The sequence below is a fragment of the Mobula birostris genome, chromosome 12, assembly GCF_030028105.1.
Source record: "Mobula birostris isolate sMobBir1 chromosome 12, sMobBir1.hap1, whole genome shotgun sequence".
Lineage (NCBI taxonomy): Eukaryota > Metazoa > Chordata > Chondrichthyes > Myliobatiformes > Myliobatidae > Mobula > Mobula birostris.
In genome coordinates, this window is record NC_092381.1 from 15,596,140 (window position 1) to 15,622,504 (window position 26,365).

The 26,365-nt window shown below is 42.1% G+C and overlaps 1 protein-coding gene across 1 annotated transcript in view; it reads left to right on the forward strand.

Moving 5' to 3' along the window:
• The first annotated feature begins 799 nt into the window (after positions 1-799).
• LOC140206436 (calcium-activated chloride channel regulator 1-like) overlaps positions 800-26,365 on the forward strand; it is a 42,043-nt gene continuing 16,477 nt past the window's right edge. Inside the window, exons 1-11 of the mRNA XM_072274804.1 lie at positions 800-961; positions 4,857-4,997; positions 6,843-6,993; positions 12,821-12,926; positions 19,999-20,155; positions 21,049-21,273; positions 22,214-22,438; positions 22,521-22,698; positions 25,397-25,503; positions 25,593-25,814; positions 25,908-26,178. Coding sequence (XP_072130905.1) covers positions 800-961; positions 4,857-4,997; positions 6,843-6,993; positions 12,821-12,926; positions 19,999-20,155; positions 21,049-21,273; positions 22,214-22,438; positions 22,521-22,698; positions 25,397-25,503; positions 25,593-25,814; positions 25,908-26,178 — 1,945 coding nt within the window. The remainder of the gene's footprint in view (positions 962-4,856; positions 4,998-6,842; positions 6,994-12,820; positions 12,927-19,998; positions 20,156-21,048; positions 21,274-22,213; positions 22,439-22,520; positions 22,699-25,396; positions 25,504-25,592; positions 25,815-25,907; positions 26,179-26,365) is intronic.

Below are 26,365 nucleotides of genomic sequence, written 5' to 3' on the forward strand. Positions count from 1 at the left end.
CAATCAATAGAAAGTGTCTTTTTCCATGCTTTATCAGTATGTTTAACAGCATCTATACCACTGTACTGACTAGAAAAAATAAGCTAATATTATTGATATTAGAATTGATTTATCATTGTCACATGCAGCAGTATACAGTGAAAAACTTGTCTTGCATACTGCCCAAACAGATCAAATCATTACACAGTGCACTGAAGTAGAACAAGGTGAAACAATAACATTGCAGAATAATATGTAAAAGCTGCAGAGAAACTGCAGGGGTTAAACAATAAAGTTCAAGATCATGATGAGGTAGATTGTGAGGTCAAGAGTTCCTCTCATTATACAAGAGATTTGTTTAGGATTCTGATAAGAGCAGGACAGAAAGTATCCTTGAGCTTGGCAGTACGTGCTTTCAGGCATTTGTATCTCCAATGGGAGAGGGGAGAAGAGAAAGTGTCTGGGATCTTTGATTATGTTGGCTGCTTTACTGAGGCAGCATCATGGAAGAACTGATGCTTGAAACATTTGACCGATCTTGTCTGTGATCATATCTGACATATTGCTTGTACATAATATGAAAAAATTCTTGTGTTCCTTCTCTCCACATTTTGAAAGATATTCTGTCATTAAATCATCATTACAGCTGTAAAAATAAGTAACACATGAGCATTTGAATACTGAAGGCGATTTCCTTATTGCGCACCCTGCAATAATGTTTATAGCTGATGTTCTGATATATGTTGATATGGTTCAGTATAAATTAGACTGATTTCAAAAGTGTGATCGTTTGGATGCAGAGGGTGTGAAGACACTAATCATGAAATTCAGAAAAATAATCCTCCTGTCTTTGGAATGCCTTATCTCTGCCTGCGTGGTAAGATGTTCTGAGATGAAGCTAGTGAACAATAGTTATGATAATGTTGTCATAGCTATTAACCCTGGGATTCCAGAAGATCCAAATCTCATTACAAAAATTCAGGTATGAATTTCTTGCTCTAATCAATCAATATTGTTTTATTATTTGTCTAAATGCTATTGCAATTTGGGGAAGACCAGCCCGTTTAACTACTCCATAATTTATTTTGTTCAAATGATTTGGGAATTGTATGTCTTGAAAATATACCATTCAATAACACTACAGCTGATAACGTAAAGAAAGTTGGTGCATTTTGCAAACTCAGGATGTGTAAGAGCATCTTGCTGCCAAAGATTTGTAGATTTAGAAATTGCTTTAAAGTAAAGTAAAGGCATCCGTTAGTCTTGCGATCTGCGCCTGGAAAGCCTTCACAGTCAGGCTTGGGCAAGGTGTATGGAAGACCAGCAGTTGCCCATGCTGCAAGTTCCCCCTCTCCACGACACCAATGTTATCCAAGGGAAGGACATTAGGACCAATACAGCTTGGCACCAGTGTCGTCGCAGAGCAATGTGTGATTAAGTGTCTTGCTCAAGGACACAACACGTTCCCTTGGCTGGGGCTCGTACTCACGACCTTCAAGTGTTAAATGCCTTAAACACTTGGCCATCTTAAAGGTGTTGTTACAGCATTGCTATTTTACTATGAGGGGTGATTGATAATATCATGGTCTAAGGTAGAAAGAAATGAGTTATACAGCTCTCGTTACATGCACGTTCAGCTCAACTCTTTGAGCGATTATGCAGAAAGTTTGAACTTAATAACTCATCAGGAGTGATTGATAAGTTCGTGGCCTCAGGTAGAAGGTGATGAGTTATTAACTTCAAACTTTCGGCTTTGAAATCATCAGTACATCTTTTGCTTCCATTTGGAAAGCTCTTCTTGTAATAAAACTTGGAAGAGAGAGTCTTTGTCAGGAGTCTAGTATTGAGTATGTGAACAGCCTGCCTACCTGTCAGAACTGGCCAGGTGTAAATCCTGCGGAGCATCAAGAAAGCTCACCTCTGTCCCAGGATACTGACGGACTTTTACCACTGTACCATTGACAGCATACTCACCAACTGCGTCTCAGTGTGGTATGACAATTGTCCCATATCAGACCGCAAAGCACTCCAGTGGGTGGTGAAAACTGCCCAGCGGATTATCGGCACTTAATTGCCCACCACTGAGAACATCTACCATAAACGCTGCCTGGCCAGGGCGAAAAGCATTATCAAGGATGCATCTCACCCTAACCATGGACTTTTTTCTCTCCTCCCATTCGGTAGGCGCTACAGGAGCCTCCGCTCCCGCACCAGCAGGCTCAGGAAGAGCTTCTTCCCTGAGGCTGTGACCCTGCTGAACCTCACATTACAGCAGTATTGCACCCATATTGGACTGTCTCAGTACTTTTATATTTGTATGCTGTAGCACTTACTTTTTATTTGCAGTTATCTTGTATCTAATACTATATTTTTGCACCTCTGGTCAGATGCTAATTGTGTTTCATTGGCTTTGTATTTGTACTCGGCACAATGACAATAAAGTTGAATTTAATCTAATCTAATTAGAATGTCAAAGCTATGTATTTTGGCTTAGAAGAGGATACTGCTACTGGTTCATTTATCTTCAAAGTTAATTTGGAAGATATTATGGAAGTAACATTCTTTTGGTTCTTTAATTACCTGTTGGGGGTAGTCCAGCTCTCATAAGCGCATTGGAGAGCAGGGTTTACTGCTGCCTTATAGGCTTTGTGGATTTACATATCCTCTTCAGATGGCAAAATACTTTACAGGTGCTCAGCAAAGACATCAATGATGAAATTCACAAAGGTGAGTGGTGAATTTAATCTTCATTGTCTGTCTTTATTGATTAATGGATCCCATGATAAGAGAAGCTCTTCATGTTTTATAGAATTTTATTGTGGAAATAACTGTCACGTACCCCGTGATGGGTTAAAGAACCAGCAGAAATGGAAAACACTTTGAAGTCCAGCATTGCTATTAACTGATGGTATTTATTAGTTACTATGCAATACAGTAATATAAATGCAGATATATCAAACATGCTAGCAATGAGTATATATAAGTAAGTGTGGAAATACATGAAAACAAGCTTCTTCAAGTCTAGGGTTAAATATATAGTCTTACGATGATGAGTAAAGTTCAGCTCAGTTCGTGGTATTGAGTTGAGTAGTGATGGAAAGAGGGAGGGAGAGATTTGAGTCTTCCGGTGAGCTGACGCTGTCGATCTTCCCGTTGTCCTCCGAATTCCTCTTGAAGTACCCGACTGTGACCACAACAAAGGGGACCGTTCTTCTGTGGTGGAATTATCAACCCAGGTGAGGGTTGGACACACGAATAACTCCCCACCGGTCACACCCTTTTCACACTGCGAGAGCCACTGATCGATCCTCCAAAACCCACCTTTTCTGTGGGCACAACAAAGCTCATTCAGTGTCCAAAACCATGTGCCTCCAGGTCTATCATTTGACCTTCTATTTATCTCACCGTGTTGAACACCAGCTGTCCATCAAGCGGCTCCACCCTTCTCTCTCTGTAAGAACTTGGAAGCTGCTAGTGTCCTTGCAAAAGTGTAAACATGCTGCCGAAAAAACCATTACATTGATTGTCCATCAAATAATGCTGCCCTTGGTCACTATGGCGACCCACGAGCTGCTCCGTGCCCTCTCTCTCTGAACTCAGCAGAAATCCAAAAGTTAGTCTCAGTTCTTTCTTAGGACTTAAAGTGACAGTCGACAGAAAAAATGAACCTTAGGGGTTCATAACACCATCTCAAAGCAGTATTCGCCTCTTTCTCTCTTAATAACAAGATGTCTGGCGTTGAACAACTCTCTCTCTCTTTTTAAAGGTATAGTCCATAAAAAAATGACTCCTAGGGGTACGTAACATAGCAATAATAAATAAATGAGGAGTAAATATCAAGAACTTGAGATAAAGAGTTTTAAAGTGAGTTCATAGGTTGAGGGAACATTTTAATGAGGGGGCGAATGAAGATGAATGAAATTATCCTCTTTGGTTCAAGAGCCTGATAGTTGATGGGTAATAACTGTTTCTGAACCGAGAGGTGTGAGTTCTTAGGCTCCTGTACATTCTTGCTGATGTCAGCAGCAAGAAGAGAGAATGCACTGGGTAATGGAGATCACTGATGATGGATGAGCTTTCCTGTGACAGTGTTTCATGTGGATGTGTTCAATGGTTGGAAGGGCCTTACCCGTGATGGACATGTGATGTATCTATACCAGGCTGTGATGCAGCCATTCTATATACTCTCCAAAACACATCTATAGAAGTTAGTCAAAGTTTTAGATGTCATGCTGAATGAACAAACATCTAAGGAAGTAGAGTTGCTGTTGCGCTTTCTTCGTAAATACACTTGCATGCTGGGACAGGACAGGTCCTCCAAAATATTAACACCGAGGAGCTTAAAGTTGCTAACCCTCTCCACCTCTGATCCTCTAATGAGGACTGGCTCATGGATCTCTGGTTTCCTTCTCTTGAAGTCTATAATTTTTGGTCTTGCTGACATGGAGTAAGATGTTGTTGATATGTCACTACTCAGCTAGATTTTCAATCTCCCTCCTATACGCTGTTTTATCAGCACCTTTGATTTGGCCTATGACGGTGGAGTCATCAGTAAACTTGAATATGGCATTGGAGCTGTGCTTAGCCACACAGTCATAAGTACAAAGCGAGTAGAGCAGGAAACTATTTGTACAGCCTCCTGGTGCATATGTGCTGATAGAGATTGAGGAGCAGATGTGATTAGCAATCTGAACTGACTGGGGTCTGCAGGTGAGGAAATCAAGGATCCAATTGCACAAGATGGTATTCAGAACAAGGTCTTGGAGATTATTGTTTAGTTTTGAGCGGGATGACTGTGTTGAATTCTGAGTATCCTGATGTATGCAGCCTTGCTGTCCAAATGTTCTAAAATATTGCTAAAATTATGTTTCCTTTAGGAGATGATAACTTCAGCCTCATCTTTCCTGTATGCTGCCACTAAACAGCGAGCTTATTTTCGAGATGTGAAAATTTTATTGCCCATCACTTGGATATCAAAACCAAATTATCAAAGACCAACTACACAGTCCTATGAGAAGGTAAAAGCTGAAACAATAGCACGGCTGGTTCCATCATTTTATTATTTTCAACATTTATTCTGTTATCCACACTGGGACTTAATGCTTATATGTTCTGTGGCATAAAGCTTAATGTATAATACCATTGGAATCAGACTTATTATTACATACGTCATGACATTTTTTGTTTTGCGGCAAGTCAAAAAAAGCCTGCTACAGTAAATAAATAAGTAATGTAAAAGAGGAATAACAATTGATTCATGGGCCATAAAAAATAATCTGATAACAGAGGGGAAGAAACTGTTCCTCAAACACTGAGTGTGTGTTCAGGCTCCCCTACACCTCTCTGATGGTAGTAATGAGACGAGGGCATGTCCTGTATGATGAGGGTCCTTAATGATGGATGCTGCGTTCTTGAGTTATCATTTTTTGAAGATGTCTTCGAAGCTGAGGAGTTAGTGCCCATGATGGTTGAGTTTATAACTCCCTGCAGCTTTTTCTGATCCTGTGCATTGGTGCCTCTATACCAGTCTGTGGTGAAACCGATCAAAAAGTTTGTCATGATATATCAGTAGAAATTTTTTTTGTTCTTTTGAGACATACCAAATCTCCTGAACTTCTAATGAAATATAATCATTGGCATGCTTTCTTCAGCATTTTGTTTTATTTTAGGAACAGAAGTTAGTCATTTAGTCTTGAATCGTGATCAGATTTAATCTGTGAAGTCATGGCTGTCTGTGACATATTGTCATATAGCTGTGTTATATGACAAAAATTATCAATCTCAGATTTAAAATTTACATTTGACCCTTCAATTTTCATTCATAGAAAAGAATTTCAGAGTTGTACCATCACATATATGTACATGGGTTTCCTTCCAATTTTTAGATGATGAGATTGATCTTAGAACAAATGGGCGTATGTCAGTGTAAGGAATTGGTCATTTAGAGTTGCAAGGTGAAGAGCTATTTGTTTATTGTTGAGATTGTGAAATCTCTGTAAGCCTTTAAAGTTGGAGATATGTTTCCTTTAATAGTTTCAAATCCTTGATCAAAATTTGGATGTGATCAATACATATTGGCTTAAAATGATAATCCAATGAAAGTATTTTATTCCTTTATAATTTTAATTAACACACCCAGAAAAGGAAGTGTCTTTAGTGGGAGAGTCTAGGACCACAGGGCACACTTCAGAATAAAAGGAAGTCCCTTTAGAACAGAGTGAGGAGGAATTTCTTTAACCAGAGAGCGTTGACTCTGTGAATTCATTGCTACAGATGACCGTGGAGACCAAGTCATTGCCTAAATTTAAAGTAAAAGTTGATAGGGTTCTTGTTTGGTAAGGGTGTCAAAGGCAGAAGAATGAGGTTGAGACGGATAATAAATTAGCCATGATTTATTTTATTTATTTAGTGATACATTTTGGAGTAGGCCCTTCTGGCCCTTCAAGACAGCCTGCTCCAGCAATCCTACAACCCCCAATTAACTCTAACCTAATCACGGGACAATTTTATAATGACCAATTAACCTAGCTGGTATGTCTTTGGACTGTGGGAGGAACTGGAGCACCTGACAAAAACATACACATTCCACAGGGAGGATATATAGACTCTTTTCAGAGGACACCGGATTTAAACTCTGACTCCAACACCTCGAGCCATAATAGTGTTGCACTAACTGCTGTACTACAGTGATGGAATGAAGGAGCAGACACAATGGGCTGAATAAACTAATTCCGGTCTGGTGACATACGGTCTTTACATTTTCTGTTGATACTCATTTCTCTCTTCGTATGTCCATGCTTTTATTGTTTATGTTTAACAGTAGCTTTTTTTTGACTTCAATTCCTCTGTCTTTTTCTTACTAGGCTGACGTGATCATTGCTGATTCAAACTTTAAATTTGGTGATGATCCGTACACCCTCCAGTATGGCAGATGTGGTGAACGGGGCCGATATATTCACCTGACCCCCAGCTTCATGCTGAATGATAGTGTCATCCCTATTTATGGTCCACGAGGTAACAATTTTGGTAGAAAGTGTTTTCAAACATGCAACTGGTTGGAATTTCCCGATAAATCATTTGTATTTGGTTGTTGGTGCTGAAGTAGGGCAAAATCTTCCTTTAATGATATTTCAGGCAAAGCTGGGAGATTGCAGCAATGAATATCAAAACTCCATTGAGGAAGTACACTACAGAACATGTTAAATAAAGTAAAACATTGATAATCCAATGTATGATCAATTGGGAAATCCAAATGACAGCCTCACTAGTCTGAACAATGAACGTTATAGCACAGTACAGGATCCTTGGCCCACAATATTGTGACAAGCTTTTAATCTGCTTTAAGATCAATCTAACCCGTCCCTCTTACATGATCCTCCATGTGACCCCTTGTACTAGCTATTACCACCCTGGGAAAAGGTCTCTGCCTATCCACTCTATCTATTCTTCAGGCATCTATCTATGTCTGAAGTGTGAGCCGCTATTCCAGACTGCAGGCCATTGGCGCGGTCAGTGCCAAAGTCAGGAATACCAAAAATGGATAGGTTTGTGATTGGAGGTGGGTCAGAAACAATCTGATGCCCATAACCTGAAGCTCACTGGGTTCTATTTTCTGCTCTCTTTGAACTCATTGGGTTCACTGTAAAAAATGCTACTATATAACATTTACAAAAAGGGAAATACAAATTTTTTGAGGTATCATATCAAAAGGTCTGGAAAATCTGCTGAGCTAGCCCAACCAAAGTTGTTTGGGAGTTGACTACATTCTGTTACACCCCTCTGCATTCCCTCTTCTTCGATTCTCCCCTCTTAACCCTTCTTCCCGTCACCTGACTATCACTTCCCCCGCTCCTCCTTCCCTTTCTCCCATTCTCTTCTTCTATCGAATTTCTTCTTCGGCCCTTTACCTTTTCTCTCTATCACCTCCCAGCTTCTCACTTTATTCACCCTCCCCTACCTAAGCAGCCTCACCTGTCACCTTCTGTTTCTCTTCCCCCCACCTTCATATTATGGTTTCTCTCAACACACATCAAAGTTGCTGGTGAACGCAGCAGGCCAGGCAGCATCTCTAGGAAGAGGTACAGTTGACGTTTCGGGCTGAGACCCTTGGTCAGGACTATCTGAAGGAAGAGCTAGTAAGAGATTTGAAAGTGGGAGGGGGAGGGGGAGATCCAAAATTATAGGAGAAAACAGGAGGGGGAGGGATGGAGCCAAGAACTGGACAGGTGATTGGCAAAAGGGATATGAGACGATCATGGGACAGGAGGCCCAGGGTGAAGGAAAGGGGGAGGGGGAGAAAACCCAGAGGATGGGCAAGGGGTATAGTCAGAAGGACAGAGGGAGAAAAAGGAGAGAGAGAGAAAGAATGTGTGTGTATAAATAAATAACGGATGGGGTATGACAGGGAGGTGGGGCATTAGCGGAAGTTAGAGAAGTCAATGTTCATGCCATCAGTTTGGAGGCTAACCAGACAGAATATAAGGTGTTGTTCCTCCAACCTGAGTGTGGCTTCATCTTTACAGTAGAGGAGGCCGTGGATAGACATATCAGAATGGGAATGGGATGTGGAATTTAAATGTGTGGCCACTGGGAGATCCTGCTTTCTCTGGCGGACAGAGCGTAGGTGTTCAGCAAAGCAGTCTCCCAGTCTGCGTCGGGTCTCGCCAATATTTAGAAGGCTACATCGGGAGCACCGGACGCAGTATATCACCCCAGCTGACTCACAGGTGAAGTGTCGCCTCACCTGGAAGGACTGTCTGGGGCCCTGAATGGTGGTAAGGGAGGAAGTGTAAGGGCATGTATAGCACTTGTTCCGCTTACAAGCATAAGTACCAGGAGGGAGATCAGTGGGGAGGGATGGGGGGGATGAATGGACAAGGGAGTCGCGTAGGGAGCGATCGCTGCGGAAAGCAGAGGGGGGTGGAGGGAAAGATGTGCTTAGTGGTGGGATCCCGTTGGAGGTGGTGGAAGTTACGGAGAATAATACGTTGGACCCGGAGGCTGGTGGGGTGGTAGGTGAGGACCAGGGAAACCATATTCCTAGTGGGTGGCACGAAGATGGAGTGAGAGCAGATGTGCGTGAAATGGGGGAGATGCGTTTGACAGCAGAGTTGATGGTGGAGGAAGGGAAGCCCCTTTCTTTAAAAAAGGAGGACATCTCCTTCGTCCTGGAATGAAAAGCCTCATCCTGAGAGCAGATGCGGCGGAGATGGAGGAATTGCGAGAAGGGGATGGCATTTTTGCAAGAGACAGGGTGAGAAGAGGAATAGTCCTGGTAGCTGTGAGAGTCAGTAGGCTTATAGTAGACATCAGTAGATAAGCTGTCTCCAAAGATAGAGACAGAAAGATTTAGAAAGGGGAGGGAGGTGTCGGAAATGGACCAGGTAAACTTGAGGGCAGGGTGAAAGTTGGAGGCAAAGTTAATAAAGTCAACGAGCTCAGCATGTGTGCAGGAAGCAGCGCCAATGCAGTCGTCGATGTAGCAAAGGAAAAGTGGGGCACAGATACCAGAATAGGTTTGGAACATAGATTGTTCCACAAAGACAACAAAAAGGCAGGCATAGCTAGGACCCATATGGGTGCCCATAGCTACACCTTTAGTTTGGAGGAAGTGGGAGGAGCCAAAGGAGAAATTATTAAGAGTAAGGATTAATTCCGCTAAATGGAACAGAGTGGTGGGAGAGGGGAACTGATTAGGTCTGGAATCCAAAAAGAAGCGGACAGCTTTGAGACCTTCCTGATGGGGGGTGGAAGTATATAGGGACTGGACATCCATGGTGAAAATAAAGCGGTGGGGGCCAGGGAACTTAAAATCATTGAAAAGTTTAAGAGCATGAGAAGTGTCACGAACATAGGTAGGAAGGGATTGAACAAGGGGGGATAAAACCATGTGGAGGTGTGCAGAAACGAGTTCAGTGGGGCAGGAGCAAGCTGAGACAATAGATCTGCCAGGACAGGCATGTTTGTGGATCTTCGGTAGGAGGTAGAAACGGGAAGTGCGAGGTGTGGGAATTAAGGTTGTTAGCACTGGATGGGAGTTCCCCAGAGTGGATAAAGTCGGTGATGGTGTGGGAGAGAATGGCCTGGTGCTACTTAGTGGGGTCACGATCGAGGGGTAAATAAGAGGAGGTATCCGTGAGTTGTCGCTGTGCCTCGGCAAGGTAGAGGTACCCCCCCCCCCCCGTCGTGCCCCATCCGTTATTTATTTATATACACACATTCTTTCTCTCTCTCTCTCTCCTTTTTCTCCCTCTGTCCCTCTGACTATAACCCTTGCCCATCCTCTGGGTTTTCCCCCCTCCCCCCTTTCTTTCTCCCTGGGCCTCCTGTCCCATGATCCACTCATATCCCTTTTGCCAATCACCTGTTCAGCTCTTGGCTCCATCCCTCCCCCTCCTGTCTTCTCCTATCATTTTGGATCTCCCCCTCCCCCTCCCACTTTCAAATCTCTTACTTGCTCTTCCTTCAGTTAGTCCTGACCAAGGGTCTCGGCCCGAAACGTTGACTGTACCTCTTTCTAGAGATGCTGCCTGGCCTGCTGCATTCACCAGCAACTTTGATGTGTGTTGCTTGAATTTCCAGCATCTGCAGAATTCCTCGTGTTATGGTTTCTCTCACCTTGCTTTCCAGTCCTAATGAAGGGTTTTGTCCCAAAATGCTGATGGTTTATTAATTTCCAGAGATGGTGACTGACCTGCTGAGTTCCTCCAGTATTTTTTGAGGGCTGCTCTAAATTTCCAGCATCTGCACAATCTCTTGAGTTCCTGTTAAAGCTAATTAGTGAAGTTTGGGAGTTGATATAAAATACTATAATGGTGATAACGCTAAATAAGAAAATATAGACCACATTTTCCAATACCTGTTGGTGGTCTAATCTGACCTATTGCCATGCTTTTATTTGAAGTGGGTCTGTGGGCAAGTTCCTCTATTCAAAAGCTGATTCTGAGCTTATCAATGGGGCCCTGCCTTATGTTACAACTCCCTCCCCCATAGTTACTTTGACAGCTGGTTAAAGAAAGGTTCAATGGGTCAGGACTTCCTTCTGTTACGTAAACGTCAACAATGAATATCAATCGAGACAGGGTATATAAAAACAACCAAACATTTCTTAAACACGGATAAACGATAAGGTAAAAAAAACAAACAAAACCTTTAACCGGAAGTTAACCAACTCGTCACTCGGCTCTGGTTCTTAAAGCGTTAAATGCAAAAACAGTTCTTAAAGTGATAAAGTCAAATATAGTTCTTAAAGCGATAAATTCGAAAGTCCAACAGATCTATACGTTCAATTGGGGATAGACTTCTCTGGAGAAGGATTTCTTCACAGACGCAACATTCCTGCTGGTTCTGTCCACAGGATTCACAATGCCGAAAATAAACAGTTTAAAACAACTGACCTTAAATTCTTTTAGAGAGAGAGCAAACCATTGCATGAACTCCTTGTGCTTTTTGGCAAGAGTTATCCTCGATGCAGGTTGCTAGTCCGCCAACGAAAACTCAATAAGGTCGATCCTTTATTAAGCTGCCGACCGATGTCGACTTCTCTCAATCCTTCGATCCTGTACTTCGATAAATTCTTCACTCTCCCTTCTACTGTTGGAATTGAGTAAATCAACACATCTAACCAAAAATTTTCCAGTCCAATAATATCATATTTTGCAATAGAACACAATACTCCGTCTTAAAAATGAAACTGTGTCACAAAAACAAACACGCAACAGAAATGGAGACACATTACGTTTTACCTGGAAATCTACAAACTAAAAAATTAAACTGCGTCACCTGGGTCGACCCTTATATAGTCATGGTGCACATGACATCACGTGACCTCACACTGGTGGGAAAATCACATCATGTGACCTCCAAAAGACCATTACATCATTCTCACAAAAAAAAACACAGATCTCCTTGAGCATGTAACACTTCACTGAAGTGTGGGAAATGATGGGAGATCTTATCGAGGTATACAAATTGAAGGGTATTGAGAGGATGAATGCATGCAGGATTTTCCCCTCTGGTTGAGTGAGACTAGAACTAGAGGTCATTGGTTTAGAATGAAAAGTGAAATATTTAAGAGGAATTTAAGGGGGAAGCTCCTTCACTCAGAGAGTGGTGCAAGTGCAGGTTTAGTTGTAACATTTCAGAGACGTGTGGATAGGTACATGGATGAGAAAGGCATTGAGCATGATGGGCCAGATATAGGTAGAGGGGCCTCAGGGCCTGTTTCTGTGCTGTGGTGCTCTTAGACTCCATGCAGATGCTGGAGATCTGAAATAGGACAGACACTAGCAGAAACATCAGCCTAACGTACATTGCTTTCATTTCCATTGCAAAACAGTTAGATTCTGTAATGAATTTAAGAACAGTGGTGTGAACAATCACAAATTCCAAAATAGAAACAAGGGTTCCATTCCTACCAACTTTTTTTCTTGATACTGCATTCTCCTCTACCAATTTTGTTCAATTATTTCTTCTCACTGCACCCCTCTGTTTAGCTGATGTTTTGGTATCACTTGTTAAAAATGTATTTTTACATGCATGGCTTGCACAGCAACAGATTTGCACCATGCACCCAAGCACCGTTTCTGCACATTCGAATGAACAGCCAGCTGATCTGCTTCCTGTGCATAAGCTGTCACTCTTCACCACTCTTCTTTCTTTTAAGTCCCTCCTTTATAACTACGACCAAGTTTTTGGTCACCCCTTCGAATATCTCTATATATAGTTGAATAAGGCTCCAGTAAAGCACTTTTAGATGACTTATTGTGTCAAGGTTCCCCATGGATGGACGTGGTTGTTTAGTTTTAAATCTGATTGTATCAATGTACTTTTATTTTTCTAGATAAAGTGTTTGTACATGAGTGGGCCCATCTTCAGTGGGGCGTTTTTGATGAATATAATGATTTGGAGCCCTTTTATTTTTCTGGCAACAGAATGCGCCCAACTGGGTGAGTTACACTTCAATATATGTCATGTGATGTGATGGTATAAAATAAGACTATGCTTTTGTTTCAGGATTACTTTTGTACCCATTATGTAGCTTAACAATTTAATTTAATTGTTAATTGTTTGGTGTTCCACTGCAGTAAGGAGGCAAATAGATAGGGTGGACAAGTAATATTTTAAAGGTAGCCTGTCACTCGGCTGTGGGGGGGGGAAGGGTTGTTGAATCATTAAACTGCATAGCAGTGGAGTGGCTCTTCATCAGCAGGTGCAGAAGCAGGACTGGAGCGCATGGTGCAAGCATCCTTCTGTGTGAGCTGTACATGCACAAATGCATTTTGATCAAGCAATGCTGAAACTTTGGTTGAACAGTTTGAGATTATACTGCAAATTTGTAATTTTGTCTTTTGTACATAGACAGACTCTGTGCTTTCATCCATGAAATATCAACCCTTAATTCCTTTCCATGGATTCTACCTGACCTGCTAAGTTCCTCCAGCATTTCATGTGTGTTACTCTGGATTTTCAGCAACTGCTGAATCTTTTGTGATTAAGATTGTGTCCTCCCAGATTGTTGTATCTGACTGGTGTGTACATTTCAATGCCTGTGCCACATTTTGATCACAGTCATTGAGTCATGCAGCACCAAAACAGTCCACTGAATCCATGCTGAACATCAAGAATCTATCTATACTAACACCATTTACCAGCACTTGCCTTCCAAGCCTTAATGATTCAAATACTTACATATTGTGAGAATACCTATCTCTTTCACCACCTCAAGCAGTGGATTTCAGAGCACATTCTGAGTGGAAAAAGTTCTTTCTGAGAATTTCTGACTTGTATGACATGAAATTTGTTCAAAGTTCCAAGTAAACTTATTGTCAAAGTACAGATAAGTCACTATATACAACCCTGAGATGTGTTTTCTAGCGAATGCACCGAAAATCAAAGAAACACAATAGAATCAATGAAAGACTGCACCCTTCAAGACAGACAAACAAACAACTTGTAAAAGAGAACAAACTGTGTAAATACTTAAGAATTAAAATAAATAATAATAAATAATATGGGGAACGTGAGATGAAGACTCATTGAAAGTGAGTCCATAGGTTGTGGGAACAGTTCAGTGATGGGACGAGTGAAGATTATGCCACTGGTTCATGAGCCTGATGGTTGAAGGGTAATAACTGTTCCTGAACCTGTTGGTGATGGATGCTACTTCCCTGTGATAGCACATCGTGTAGATGTGGTTAATGATGGCGAGGGCTTTATCAGTGATGGACTGGACCATATCCACTATTTTCTGTAGGAATTTTCAAACTAGGTCATGATGCAACCAGTCAATATACTCTCTACCACACATCCGTGGAAGTTCGTCAAAGTTTTGGATGTCGTGCCAAATCTTCGCAAACTCCTAAAGAAGAAGAGGCACTGCTGTGCTTTCTTCATAATTGCATTTATGTGCTGGGCCCAGGACTGGTCCTCTGAAATGATAACACTGAGGAATTTAAAGTTGTTGACCCTCTCCACGTCTCATTCCCCAATGAAGAGTGGCTCATAGTCCTCTGGTTTCCTCCTCCTGATATCAATAATCATCTCCTTGGTCTTGCCAACATTGAGTGGGAAGGTGCTGTTGTGAAACCACTCAGTCAGTTTTACAATCTCCCTCCTATGTGCTAATATTTTATCATCTTTGATTCAGCCACTAGCAGTGGTGTCTTCAGCAAAGTTACATATGGCATTGGTGCTCTGCTTAACCTCATAGTCATAACTATAAAATGAGTAAAGCAGGGGGCTACACACGCTGTCTTGTGATGCACCTGTGCTAATTGTAATTGTGGAGGAGATGTTGTCGCCAATCCGAACTGAGTGGTGTTTGCAAATGAGGAAATCGATGATCAAATTGCACAAGGAGTTATTGAGGGCTGGAAGCTGAAGCTAATTGACTATTTTTCAGGGGATGGTCGTACTGAATGCTGAGCTGTAGTCGATAGAGAGCACCCTGATGTATGCACCTTTGCTGTCCTGATGTTCGAGGTTTGAGAGAAGAGTTAATGCAATGGCACCTGCTAGTAGGCAAATTAGAAAGGATCTAAATCACATCTCAGGCAGTTGATACGTTTCATCAGCAGCATCTCAAAGCACTTCATCACAGTGGATGTAAGTGCTCCTGGATGATAGTCATTGAGGCTGGTTACCAAGTTTTTTTTTTGGGCACCTGTATAATTGAAGCCTGCTTGAAGCAGGTGAGTACTTCAGACTGCTGAAGTGAGAGGCTAAAGGTATCAGTAAACACTCCAGCTAGTTGATCAGCACAGGTGTTTAGTACTTGACCGGTACCCCATCTGGGCTGGATGCTTTCTTTGGGTTCATCCTCCAAAAGGGTGCTCTCATACCAGCCTCAGAGACTAAAATCATGGGTTTATTGGGAGATGTGGGAGTTTATGAAGGTTCATCTATTGTTTTTTTGTCAGTCTGAGCATAGAAAGCATTGAGCTCATCTGGGAGTGAATCTATGTTGTCACTATATTGTTTGGTTTCCCTTTATAGGAGGTAATAGCATTCAAGCCCTGTCACATCAATTGAGCATCCTATCGTGATTCAAGTTTAGTCTGAAATTGCCACATTGCATGTGAGATAGCTTTCTGCAGATTGTACCCAGACCTCTTTTATCTTAATTTGTTGCCAGACATAATTGTCTCTAATCTTGCCCTCAGTAGATTGCAGATTTCATGGCTCATCCAGGGTTTCTGGTTGGGGAAGACTCTATGGTTTTGTGGGGACACATTTCTCTACAGTGGTTTTTATAAAGTCTGTGTTGTTTGCAGCAGCAGTACAATGCAAAAGAAATAATAAGTTCAAAGTAAATTTATTATCAAAGTACATTCAGTACATGTCACGATATACCACTTTGAGATTCACTTTCTTGTGAACATTCATCATAAAAAGTTCTATGAGTTACAAAATAACAATGAACATGAAGGAACAATGGAACAGTGCTTATGGGTTCATGAACCATTCAGAAATCTGACAAAGGAAGGGAAGTGTGGGTGTTCTCTGACAGCTTTCTTCTAAACTTCGTGCCCTGAATTATAAAAGTATGCTATTTAATTTTTGACACCTCTGCTCTTCGGAAAAGATCCCTAAGATACACCCTTTCTGAGCTCTTCATAAATATGTATTTTACCTAAGTGATGCCATTGACGAACAAACATGATAAGGGGGAATTAACACTCGATGTAGTCTAAGAGAATTTGGAGACTGGCAAGAGTTAGGAAATCAGATCTGCGAAAGCCTGATCCTCAGAAAGTCAAGGTTTCAATGCCAAGGATGGCTAGTGATATAGTTCAGATCTCCTTAGAAACACTTACATATGTAAATGTAAGGACAACAAAAGTCATGCCCATGATGACGGGTCTCGGCCTGAAATGTTGACTTTTTACTCTTTCTCATAGATGCTGCCTGACCTGCTGAGTTGCTCCAGCATTTTGCGTGTTTTGTTTCTATTAGTTTACTTATTCTGCTTATAGATTTGGAGAATTTCATGTCATTAGTCTTGGTTTTATGAGGAACTTTAAGGTGTCCACTATAGGTGCTCCATTTTTTAAAAACATAGAAATCAGCAGGGGTCACTGTTACCTGGTCAACTATAAGCTTTATGCTATGCTTAAAGGGTTGATATTCACATTCTGCTTTCTTCAGATGGCCAAAAGCTGTACTGGATCATTGGAAGTCATGGTGAATTTGTCATCGATATTTGTCTTCCTTGAATATTGGCTCCTTCGAAGTGAGATGTGATTTAAGTATTCTTAGGTCTTGCAATGGGCATTTACTGTCAGAAGAAGGTGTTGTATACAGATGCGTAAAAATAATGACGGGGTTGATATTGTGATTCTGAATTCTTTATCACATGTGCATCGAAAAGCGTAGACTATTTTTTAAATCAAGATTTTCAGAAGACCTTTGACAAGGTGCTATATATGAGTCTCCTTAACAAATGAAGAGCCCATGGTATTACAGGAAAGGTCCTAGCATGTATAAGAATATTGGCTGTTTGGCAGGAGGCAAAGACTGGGAATAAAGGGAGCCTTTTTCTGATTGGGGTCTGTGATGGGACAGCTTCTTTTTTTGTTGTGTGTCAGTGATTTGGAATATGGAATTGCTGGCTTTGCGGCCAAGTGAGGAGAATGGGCAAAGAAGTGGCAGATTGGAATACAGGTTCGGGAAGTGTATGGTCTTGCACTTTAATAGAAGAAATAAAAGCACAGACTATTTTCTAAATGGAGAGAAAATTCAAAAATTGGAAGTGCAAAGGGACTTGAAAGTCATGCAGGATTCCTCGAAGTTCATTTGTGGGTTGAGTCAGTGGTGAGGAAGGCAAATGCAATGTTAGCATTCATTTCAAGAGGACATAAAAGCAAGGATGTAATGCTGAAGCTTTATAATGCACCAGTGAGGCCACACTTGGAGTATTTTAGGCAGTTTGGGGCCCCTTATTTGAAGAAGGATATGCTGACGTTTGAAAGGGTTCAAAAGAGGTTCACGAAAATGATTCTGGGATTGAAAGGCTTATCATATGCGAAGCATTTGATGGCTCTGGGCCTCTATTCACTGAAATTCAGAAGAATGAAGGAGGATCTAATTGAAACTATGTCATGTTGAAAGACCTCGATAAACTGTAGGTGGAGAGGATGCTTTTTAGATTAGATTATGACGACACTCAGTCCTCGTTTATTTTCATTTAGAAATGCATGTATTAAACAATAATACGCCTGCAGAATGGTATCACAAGAAAACACAGGACAAACCAAGACTAAAACTGAGAAAATCACATAATTATAACATATAGTTACAACAGTGCAAAGCAATACCATAATTTGATAAAGACAGACCATGGGCACGGTAAAAAAAAGGCTCAAAGTCCGAATAGACTCATCATCTCACACAGGCGGCAGAAGGGAGGAACTCTCCCTGCCATGAACGTCCAAGTGCTGCCAACTTGCTGATGCAGCGCCATTGGAAGCACCCGACCGCAGCGGACTCTGAGTCCGTCGGAATACATCGAGCCTCTGACCAGCCCCTCCGACACAGTCAGACGAATGGACAAGGGAGTCGCGTAGGGAGCGATCCCTGCGGAAAGCAGAAGTGGGGGGGAGGGAAAGATGTGCTTAGTGGTGGGATCCCATTGGAGGTGGCGGAAGTTGAGAAGAATAATATGTTGGACCCGGAGGCTGGTGGGGTGTTAGGTGAGGACCAGGGGAACCCGATTCCTAGTGGGGTAGCGGGAGGATGGAGTGAGAGCAGATGTGCGTGAAATGGGGGAGAGTCCCCCTCCCCCCCATCCCTCCCCACTGATCTCCCTCCTGGCACTTATCCTTGCAAGCGGAAAAAGTGCTACACATGCCCTTACACTTCCTCCCTTACCACCATTCAGGGCCCCAGACAGTCCTTCCAGGTGAGGCGAAACTTCACCTGTGAGTCGACTGGGGTGATATACTGCGTCCGGTGCTCCCGATGTGGCCTTCTATATATTGGCGAGACCCGACGCAGACTGGGAGATTGTTTTGCTGAACACCTATGTTCTGTCCGCCAGAGAAAGCTGGATCTCCCAGTGGCCACACATTTTAATTCCACATCCCATTCCCATTCTCAGTTGCTGGTGAACGCAGCAGGCCAGGCAGCATCTCTAGGAAGGGGTACAGTCGATGTTTCAGGCTGAGACCCTTCGTCAGGACTAACTGAAGGAAGAGTTAGTAAGAGATTTGAAAGTGGGAGGGGGAGGGGGAGATCGAAAATGATAGGAGAAGACAGGAGGGGGAGGGACGGAGCCAAGAGCTGGACAGGTGATTGGCAAAGGGGATATGAGAGGATCATGGGGCAGGAGGTAAAGATGAGGCTACACTCAGGTTGGAGGAACAACACCTTATATTCCGTCTGGGTAGCCTCCAACCTGATGGCATGAACATCGACTTCTCTAACTTCCGCTAATGCCCCACCTCCCCCTCGTACCCCATCCGTTATTTATTTTTATGCACATATTCTTTCTCTCACTCTCCTTTGTCCCTCTGACTATACCCCTTGCCCATCCTCTGGTTCCCTACCTCTGCTTGTCTTTCTCCCCGGACCTCCTGTCCCATGATCCTCTCATATCCCCTTTGCCAATCACCTGTCCAGCTCTTGGCTCCATCACCCCACCTCCTGTCTTCTCCTATCATTTCCGATCTCCCCCTCCCCCTCCCACTTTCAAATCTCTTACTAACTCTTCCTTCAGTTAGTGCTGATGAAGGGTCTCGGCCTGAAACGTCGACTGTACCCCTTCCTAGAGATGCTGCCTGGCCTGCTGCGTTCACCAGCAACTTTGATGTGTGTTGATTGAATTTCCAGCATCTGCAGAATTCTTGTTGTTTCCATTCCCATTCTGATATGTCTATCCACGGCCTCCTCTACTGTAAAGATGAAGCCACAATCAGGTTGGAGGAACAACACCTTATATTCCGTCTGGGTAGCCTCCAACCTGATGGCATGAACATTGACTTCTCTAACTCCCGCTAATGCCCCACCTCCCCCTCGTACCCCATCCGTTATTTATTTATATACACACATTCTTTCTCTCACTCTCCTTTTTCTCCCTCTGTCCCTCTGACTATACCCCTTGCCCATCCTCTAGGTTTTTTCCCCCCTCCCGCTTTTCCTTCTCTCTGGGCCTCCTATCTCATGATCCTCTCGTATCCCTTTTGCCAATCACCTGTCCAGCTCTTGGTTCCATCCCTCCCCCTCCTGTCTTCTCCTATCATTTCGGATCTCCCCTCCCCCTCCCACTTTCACATCTCTTACTAGCTCTTCCTTCAGTTAGTCCTGACGAAGGGTCCTGGCCCGAAATGTCGACTGTACCTCTTCCTAGAGATGCTGCCTGGCCTGCTGCGTTCACTAGCAACTTTGATGTGTGTTTCTTGAATTTCCAACATCTGCAGAATTCCTCGTGTCTGCAGTTATTTGTATCTCCAGATTTAGTTTTTGTTTCTTGTGTATCCTGGAAATTAATTTAAATATTTTTTGGTTTGTTCTCACGTTCAGGTGTACTAAAGAGATAACAGGAAGGATTCTCTCATGCAGAGGAACTTCCTGTTTTCCCTGTGGTATCATCGGTCCCCCAATTGGTGATTGTAAGTTTTTCCCAGATGAAAGTCAGACAACAAGAGCTTCGATAATGTATCTCCAAGGATTAAAAGATGTAAGTTGAACTGGCAATTTCTTTCTGAAAACAATTTCTGGAACAGCAGATGAACATTTATAAATTAATTAAAAGACGAAATCCCTATTTATTTTAGGTACTCTATCAAGTAACCATGGTGCACGTGTTACGAAGGCCAGAAGTCAGATTTTCATTCCACTAGAATAGTATAGAATAGTATGATTTACCCCACTTAGGAATTACATTTCCCCAAACTTAGTTCTACAGTATCACAATATTAAAAGTTGATTGATTCATTTTTCTTTCATAAAGTTGGACTTCGTTGAGCTATAGCTAGTGTAAATAAAGGCAAATTATTAAGAATGATAAAGATTTATTTTGAAACGTACAGAGGAAATGTGTCATTTGCATCAAATCAAATCAATGAGGATTGTGCTGGGGGCAGCGCACAAGTGTTAACACACTTACGATACCAATATAGCAGGCCTACAACTTACTAGCCCTGACAGTAGGTCTTGAATTGTGGGAGGAACCCGGAGCAGCCGGAGGTAACCCATGGAATCATGAGGAGAACATACAAACTCCTTATAGACCATGGTGGGAATTGGACCCAATCTTACAGTTGATACTATACAGTGATTAGGCTAACCTCTGTGATACCATGCTTACCCCTAATAATGCTACATACTGTTGCCCATTGTGTCCTCTGGAATGTAGTCATTGGTTCAAGTCCTCAGATTACACCATGGAAGCAAAGTTTGCAGAGGGAATGCAGAACTAGCAAGGATCTCATAGGCAGATCATCAAGTAAGCCTCGATCATCAAGCAGCTTTCTGAATCAGGGGTAAAATTTCCACCAGTTGAAGTGAAACCCAGTAAACAAACCTGCAAATGCTGACAGACACTGACATTTCTTACATCCTTATTTTCAGGTGGTTGAATTCTGTGACAATGACACCCACAATCCCGAAGCACCAACGATGCAGAACAAAATGTGCAATTACAGGAGCACTTGGGATGTGATCAGTCAATCAGAGGACTTCAAGAATAACCCTCCAGCTCATAACACTCCATCCCTTGTGCCGACATTTACTCTACTGCATGCCAAGGATCGAGTGCTATGCTTAGTTCTTGATGACTCTGGAAGCATGGGTGCGGTATGAAATAACAGTGTTGCTTTATACTGAGGAATAATCCCTTCATTTGAGGTGTCTGTGTGTAATATCATGTACTTAGGGACTTCATCCTAGCATTTTGGTTGTCCATCCAAGCAGGATCTGGTAAAGTATTTCAAGGATCAATCTGAAATGGGTTGAAAATGGCAGATAGGATTTAAAACATAAGAGGTTCTGCACATGCTGGAATTTAAAGTGTGAAACGTTGCACTTTGGGAGGACAAACAAAGGTAGGAATTATAAGGCGAGTGGTAGGGCACTGAGGAGTATGTAGAATGGAGGTTTCTGGGAATACACATCCATAATATCTTGAAAGTGGCATCACATGTAGATAAAGAGAGATTATGACACATTGGCCTCCACACATCAAAGTATCGAGTACAGGAGTTGGGATGTTCTGTTGAAGTTGTATTAAACATTGATGAGGCTTAATATGGAGTGTTGTGAGCAGATTTGGTCAACTACCTATAGAAAGGATGTCAATAACATTTAAAGAGTGTGGAGAAAATTTACAAGAAAGTTGCCGGGACTTGAGGACCTGAGTTATAGGGAAAGGTTGAATAGGTGAGGAAGTTATTCTCTAGAGCATAGTAGAATGAGGGGAGATTTGGAAGAATTATACAGTATCAAGTAGATATAGGGTAAATGCAATCACACTTTTTCCACTGAGGTTGCGTGAGACTAGAAACAGAGGTCATGGGTTAAAGGTGGAAAGTGAAATGTTTAAGGGGAATATACTGCATTTCCTCAATACCAGTCCAGAGATGAAGTCCCCTACTTTAAGTACACTTAGATCCATAATGGAATTGATGGAACCTTATTGAAATTATATTGAAAAATTCATTTGATTTTTCTCTGAGATACATAGCATTAAAGCATGGAGTTGAATTTCTGATCTGGTTATTCTTCTTTATGAAAATAGTCAAACCGAATTCCCAAGCTCAGACAGGCAGCTTCGATATTCCTGATGCAGATCATTGAACTTGGATCCCAGGTTGGCATCGTTACTTTTGACAGCACTGCAATTATTAAAACGCATCTGAGGCCAATTGACAATGACGATGTGAGAAAGGAGCTTATAAGCTTTCTGCCTACATCAGCAGGTGGTGGAACAGATATCTGTAAGGGGGTTCGGTCTGGTTTTCAGGTAAGTACGATGCAATTTCAAGAATGATTTTTTATGATTGTTATTTATTTTCCCCTGTTGATGAGAACTGATTGTACTTCAGGTACTTCGTGGAGACGATGGTGCCACAAATGGTGATGAACTGGTTGTGCTGACTGATGGGGAGGACTCTACTATAAGCAGTTGCTTTGGAGATGTGAAACAAAGTGGAACTGTTATCCACACCATTGCATTAGGTCCAAGTGCAGCTACGGAACTGGAGCAACTATCCACTATGACAGGCAAGGAATACACATTTAAGTGGATTGATAATGACATCTGGGCTTGTGGATCGGACAGTGATTGGGCAAGTTGATATCAGGTCAATGTTTTAAGTGATTTTGGAGCTGAGCCTGAGGACCATTTAGGCCCACATATGTTTATGGTGTGTAAGATGATTCAATCAACATGTCTGATAACATAGAACAGCACAGCTCAATACTGGCACTTCTGTCCATGATGTTTCACTGATGTTTTAACGTACACTAAGATCAATCTAACCATTCCCTTCTACATAGCCCTGCATTTTTTCTATCAGCCATGCACCTATCTAAGAGTTTTGTAAATGCCCCAAATATTTCTGCCTCTACCACAAACTCTGGAATGGTGTTTCCTGCACGCATCACTCTCTGTATAAAGAACTTGCCTCTAACGTTCCCCTATACTTTCCTCTAATTACATGTGTGTACATAGGTTGAGCCACAAGAACTGCTGGTTCTGGAATCTGGAGCAACACACAAGATGCTGGAGCCTCTCAGCAAGTCAAGTAGCATCTTTGGAGGGAAATGGACAGTCAGCATTTTGGGATGAGACTCTTCATCTCGACTGAGGGAGCAGAGGGGGAGATAGCATTTAAAAACATGATTGGAAGGGTAGAGCAAGAGCTGGCAAGTGATGTTCCACTATTAATTCTCCTCCCCATTCTCACACTGATATGTGACTCCTCCCCTTCTCCAGTAACAGAGTAAGGCTAAACACAACATAAAGGGAAAGTATCTCATATTCCACCTGAACCGTCTCCAATACAATGGAATGAACATTGAATTCACTAACTTCCAGGAAGTTCCCCCTCGTTCCCTTTTCTTCCTCCTCCTGAACTATTTATTGTCAAATTACTACCCTGAGATTAATTTTCTTGTGGGCATTCAGAGTAAATACAAAGGAACAAAATAGAGTCAATGAAAACCCTCACGGAACAGAGGTGGACAACCAACCAATGTGCAAAAGCCAGCAAATTGTGTAAATACAAAAAAGGAGAAAAATTAAACAAAATAATAACAAAAAATAAATAAATAAGCAATAATTATCAAGACCATGAGTTGTACAGTCCTTTAAAGTGAGCGTACACGTTGTGGAATCAGTTCAGTGTTGGGGTGAGTGAAGTTAGCCACACTGGTTCAGGAGCCTGATGGTTGAGGGCTAATATCTGTTCCTGAACTTGCTGATGTGGGACCTGACGCTCTTGTGTTTCCTTTCCGCTGGTAGCAGAGACAAGAGAGCATGGTCTGAATGCTATGCATGAAGGTCCTTGATGATGGATGCTGCTTTCCTGCGTCAGCACTCCTTGTAGATGTGCTCAATGGTTGGGCGGGTTTTAACCATGAAGGACTGGGCTGTATCCACTACTCTTGCAGTCTTTTCCATTCCAGGCCATGATGCAACCAGGTCGTACACTTTCCACCATGCATCTATAAAAGTTTGTCACAGTTTTAGATGACTTGCCAACTTCAAAGCAAGTACACCCACTCACTCTTCCCACTGCCTATCACAGCTCCCTAGATTCTGTGCTCCATCTTTCTCTCCTATTAGATTCCATCACCTGTGTCACCTATCACCTCCCGGCTCATGTCACTACTTCCACTCTGCTCTCCTCTGTCTGCCTATCAGCTCTCTCCACTTGGATCCACCTATCGCTTGCCAGCTCTTGTTACACCCTTTGCATTCACCTCTTCATACTGGATATTTCCTCTATCTTTTGGTCCCATTAAGGGGTCTGTATGTGAAATGCCAACTGTTCACTTCCCTCCATAAATGTTGCCTGACCCACTGAGTTTCTACAGTATCTTGTGTGTTACTTTCTGTATACTTAAGGTAGTCAGGGAAAGAGCTGTTGATAAGAAATGAACATAGAACATTACAGTACAGTACTGGTCCTTTGGCCCATGATGTTTTGCCAAACTTTTAACTTACTGTAAGAACAATCAAACTCTTCCTTTCTCCATAGCCCTCCATTTTACTATTATTCGTGTGCCTATGGAAGATTTTGTTAAGTGCCTCTGATGTATCTACCTCCACCACCACCCTGGGCAGGGTGTTCCAAACACCCACCACTCTTGGTGTAAAGAACTTACTTCTGACATCCCCCTTATATGAATGATTTTATCCGACGTGTTGACATGAGCTGGACACACTGCCTGGAAGCAGATTTTGTGATTATATGATCAATGCACTTCACAAAATCCAAGTACAACCTGGTCCATTTTAGTGCAGAGACAGGGATTCATCCCGTTACAGATGAATTCCTCCTCTGTCACAAATCCAGCTACAGCTGGACACCACAGTAATGTAGTAGTTAGCGCAATGCTTTGACAGTGGTATCAACTCATGTTCAATTCCAGCCGCTGTCTGTAAGGAGGTTGTACATTCTCCCTGTGACCATGTGGGTTTCCTCTGAGTGCTCCAGATTCCTCCTATGTTCCAAAGAAGTACCGATTATTAAGTTAATTGGTCACTTGGGTGCAATTGGGTGGCAGGGACTCTTTGGTCCAGAATGGCTTGTTACCATATCTTTCCTGAAATAAAGCCACATTTGCATTCATTTTGTTGACTCATTCATTTTATATTGAACAGTATAACTTAAATTTTGAGGAAAGATTTTCCCTTATTAGTGATAACTGATCTCTATATTAATTCTACAATTTCTTATTCTTCAATTATCAGGTGGTTTGAGCTTTTCGGCCACAGATAAAGTGGACGAAAATAGCTTAATTGATGCTTTCACTGGATTAGTATCAGGAAATGGCAACATTAGCCAACAGTCAATCCAGGTTTGTTTCTTAGAACAACTTTTAAATACTTTACCGGTTGAAAGTGAAATACCTCATCAGTTTAATATTTTTTCCTGTTTGGTTTACAGGTTGAAAGTTCTGCAAAGAGAATTAACAGGAATAGTTGGTTCAATGGCACGGTTTACATTGATAAGACTATTGGGAATGATACTTCCTTTGTAATCACATGGCAGAATGCTGCACCATCTGTCTTTGTACAAGACCCTCGTGGAAAGATTTACAAAGATGTAAACTTCGAGATGGACTCTTCTTTACATACAGGCAGGCTTGCCATTCCTGGTACAGCAGAGGTATGGCTTTTATTGGATTTTGTGTTTATCTTTTTCATTGTTTTTTTTTGGTCTCCTTTGTTTCAAATTAAAATGGCTTAACTTTTCTATCAGATTGGAGAATGGACCTATGCGATGCAGAATAAGTTTTCCACAGTTGAGGATTTAACCATCACAGTGACATCCCGTGCAGCAGATGAGAAAGTTCCCCCTGTCACTGTCAAGGGACACATCAATCAAGATAAATCAACATGGCCACAACCTCTGGTCATTTTTGCAGAAGTCAGTCATGGTTTCTTACCCGTCCTTCATGCAGAGGTGACAGCCACGGTGGAACGGGCAGACGGCAGTTCTGTCAGCATTGATCTTCTGGATGATGGCGCAGGTAAGTGCATATGAAAGAAAGAGGAGGATGCAATTACAAAGCATTATTCACGTTCCAGCCAGAGAGTGACAGAATACAACAGGTCCTGAAGTACAATTGGACTATAGACGATGTTCATGAGAAATCAAAGAAGTAATTTGCATATGGTCTCCTCCCACAAATAGCTTCTGCATGTTTTAGACCTTTG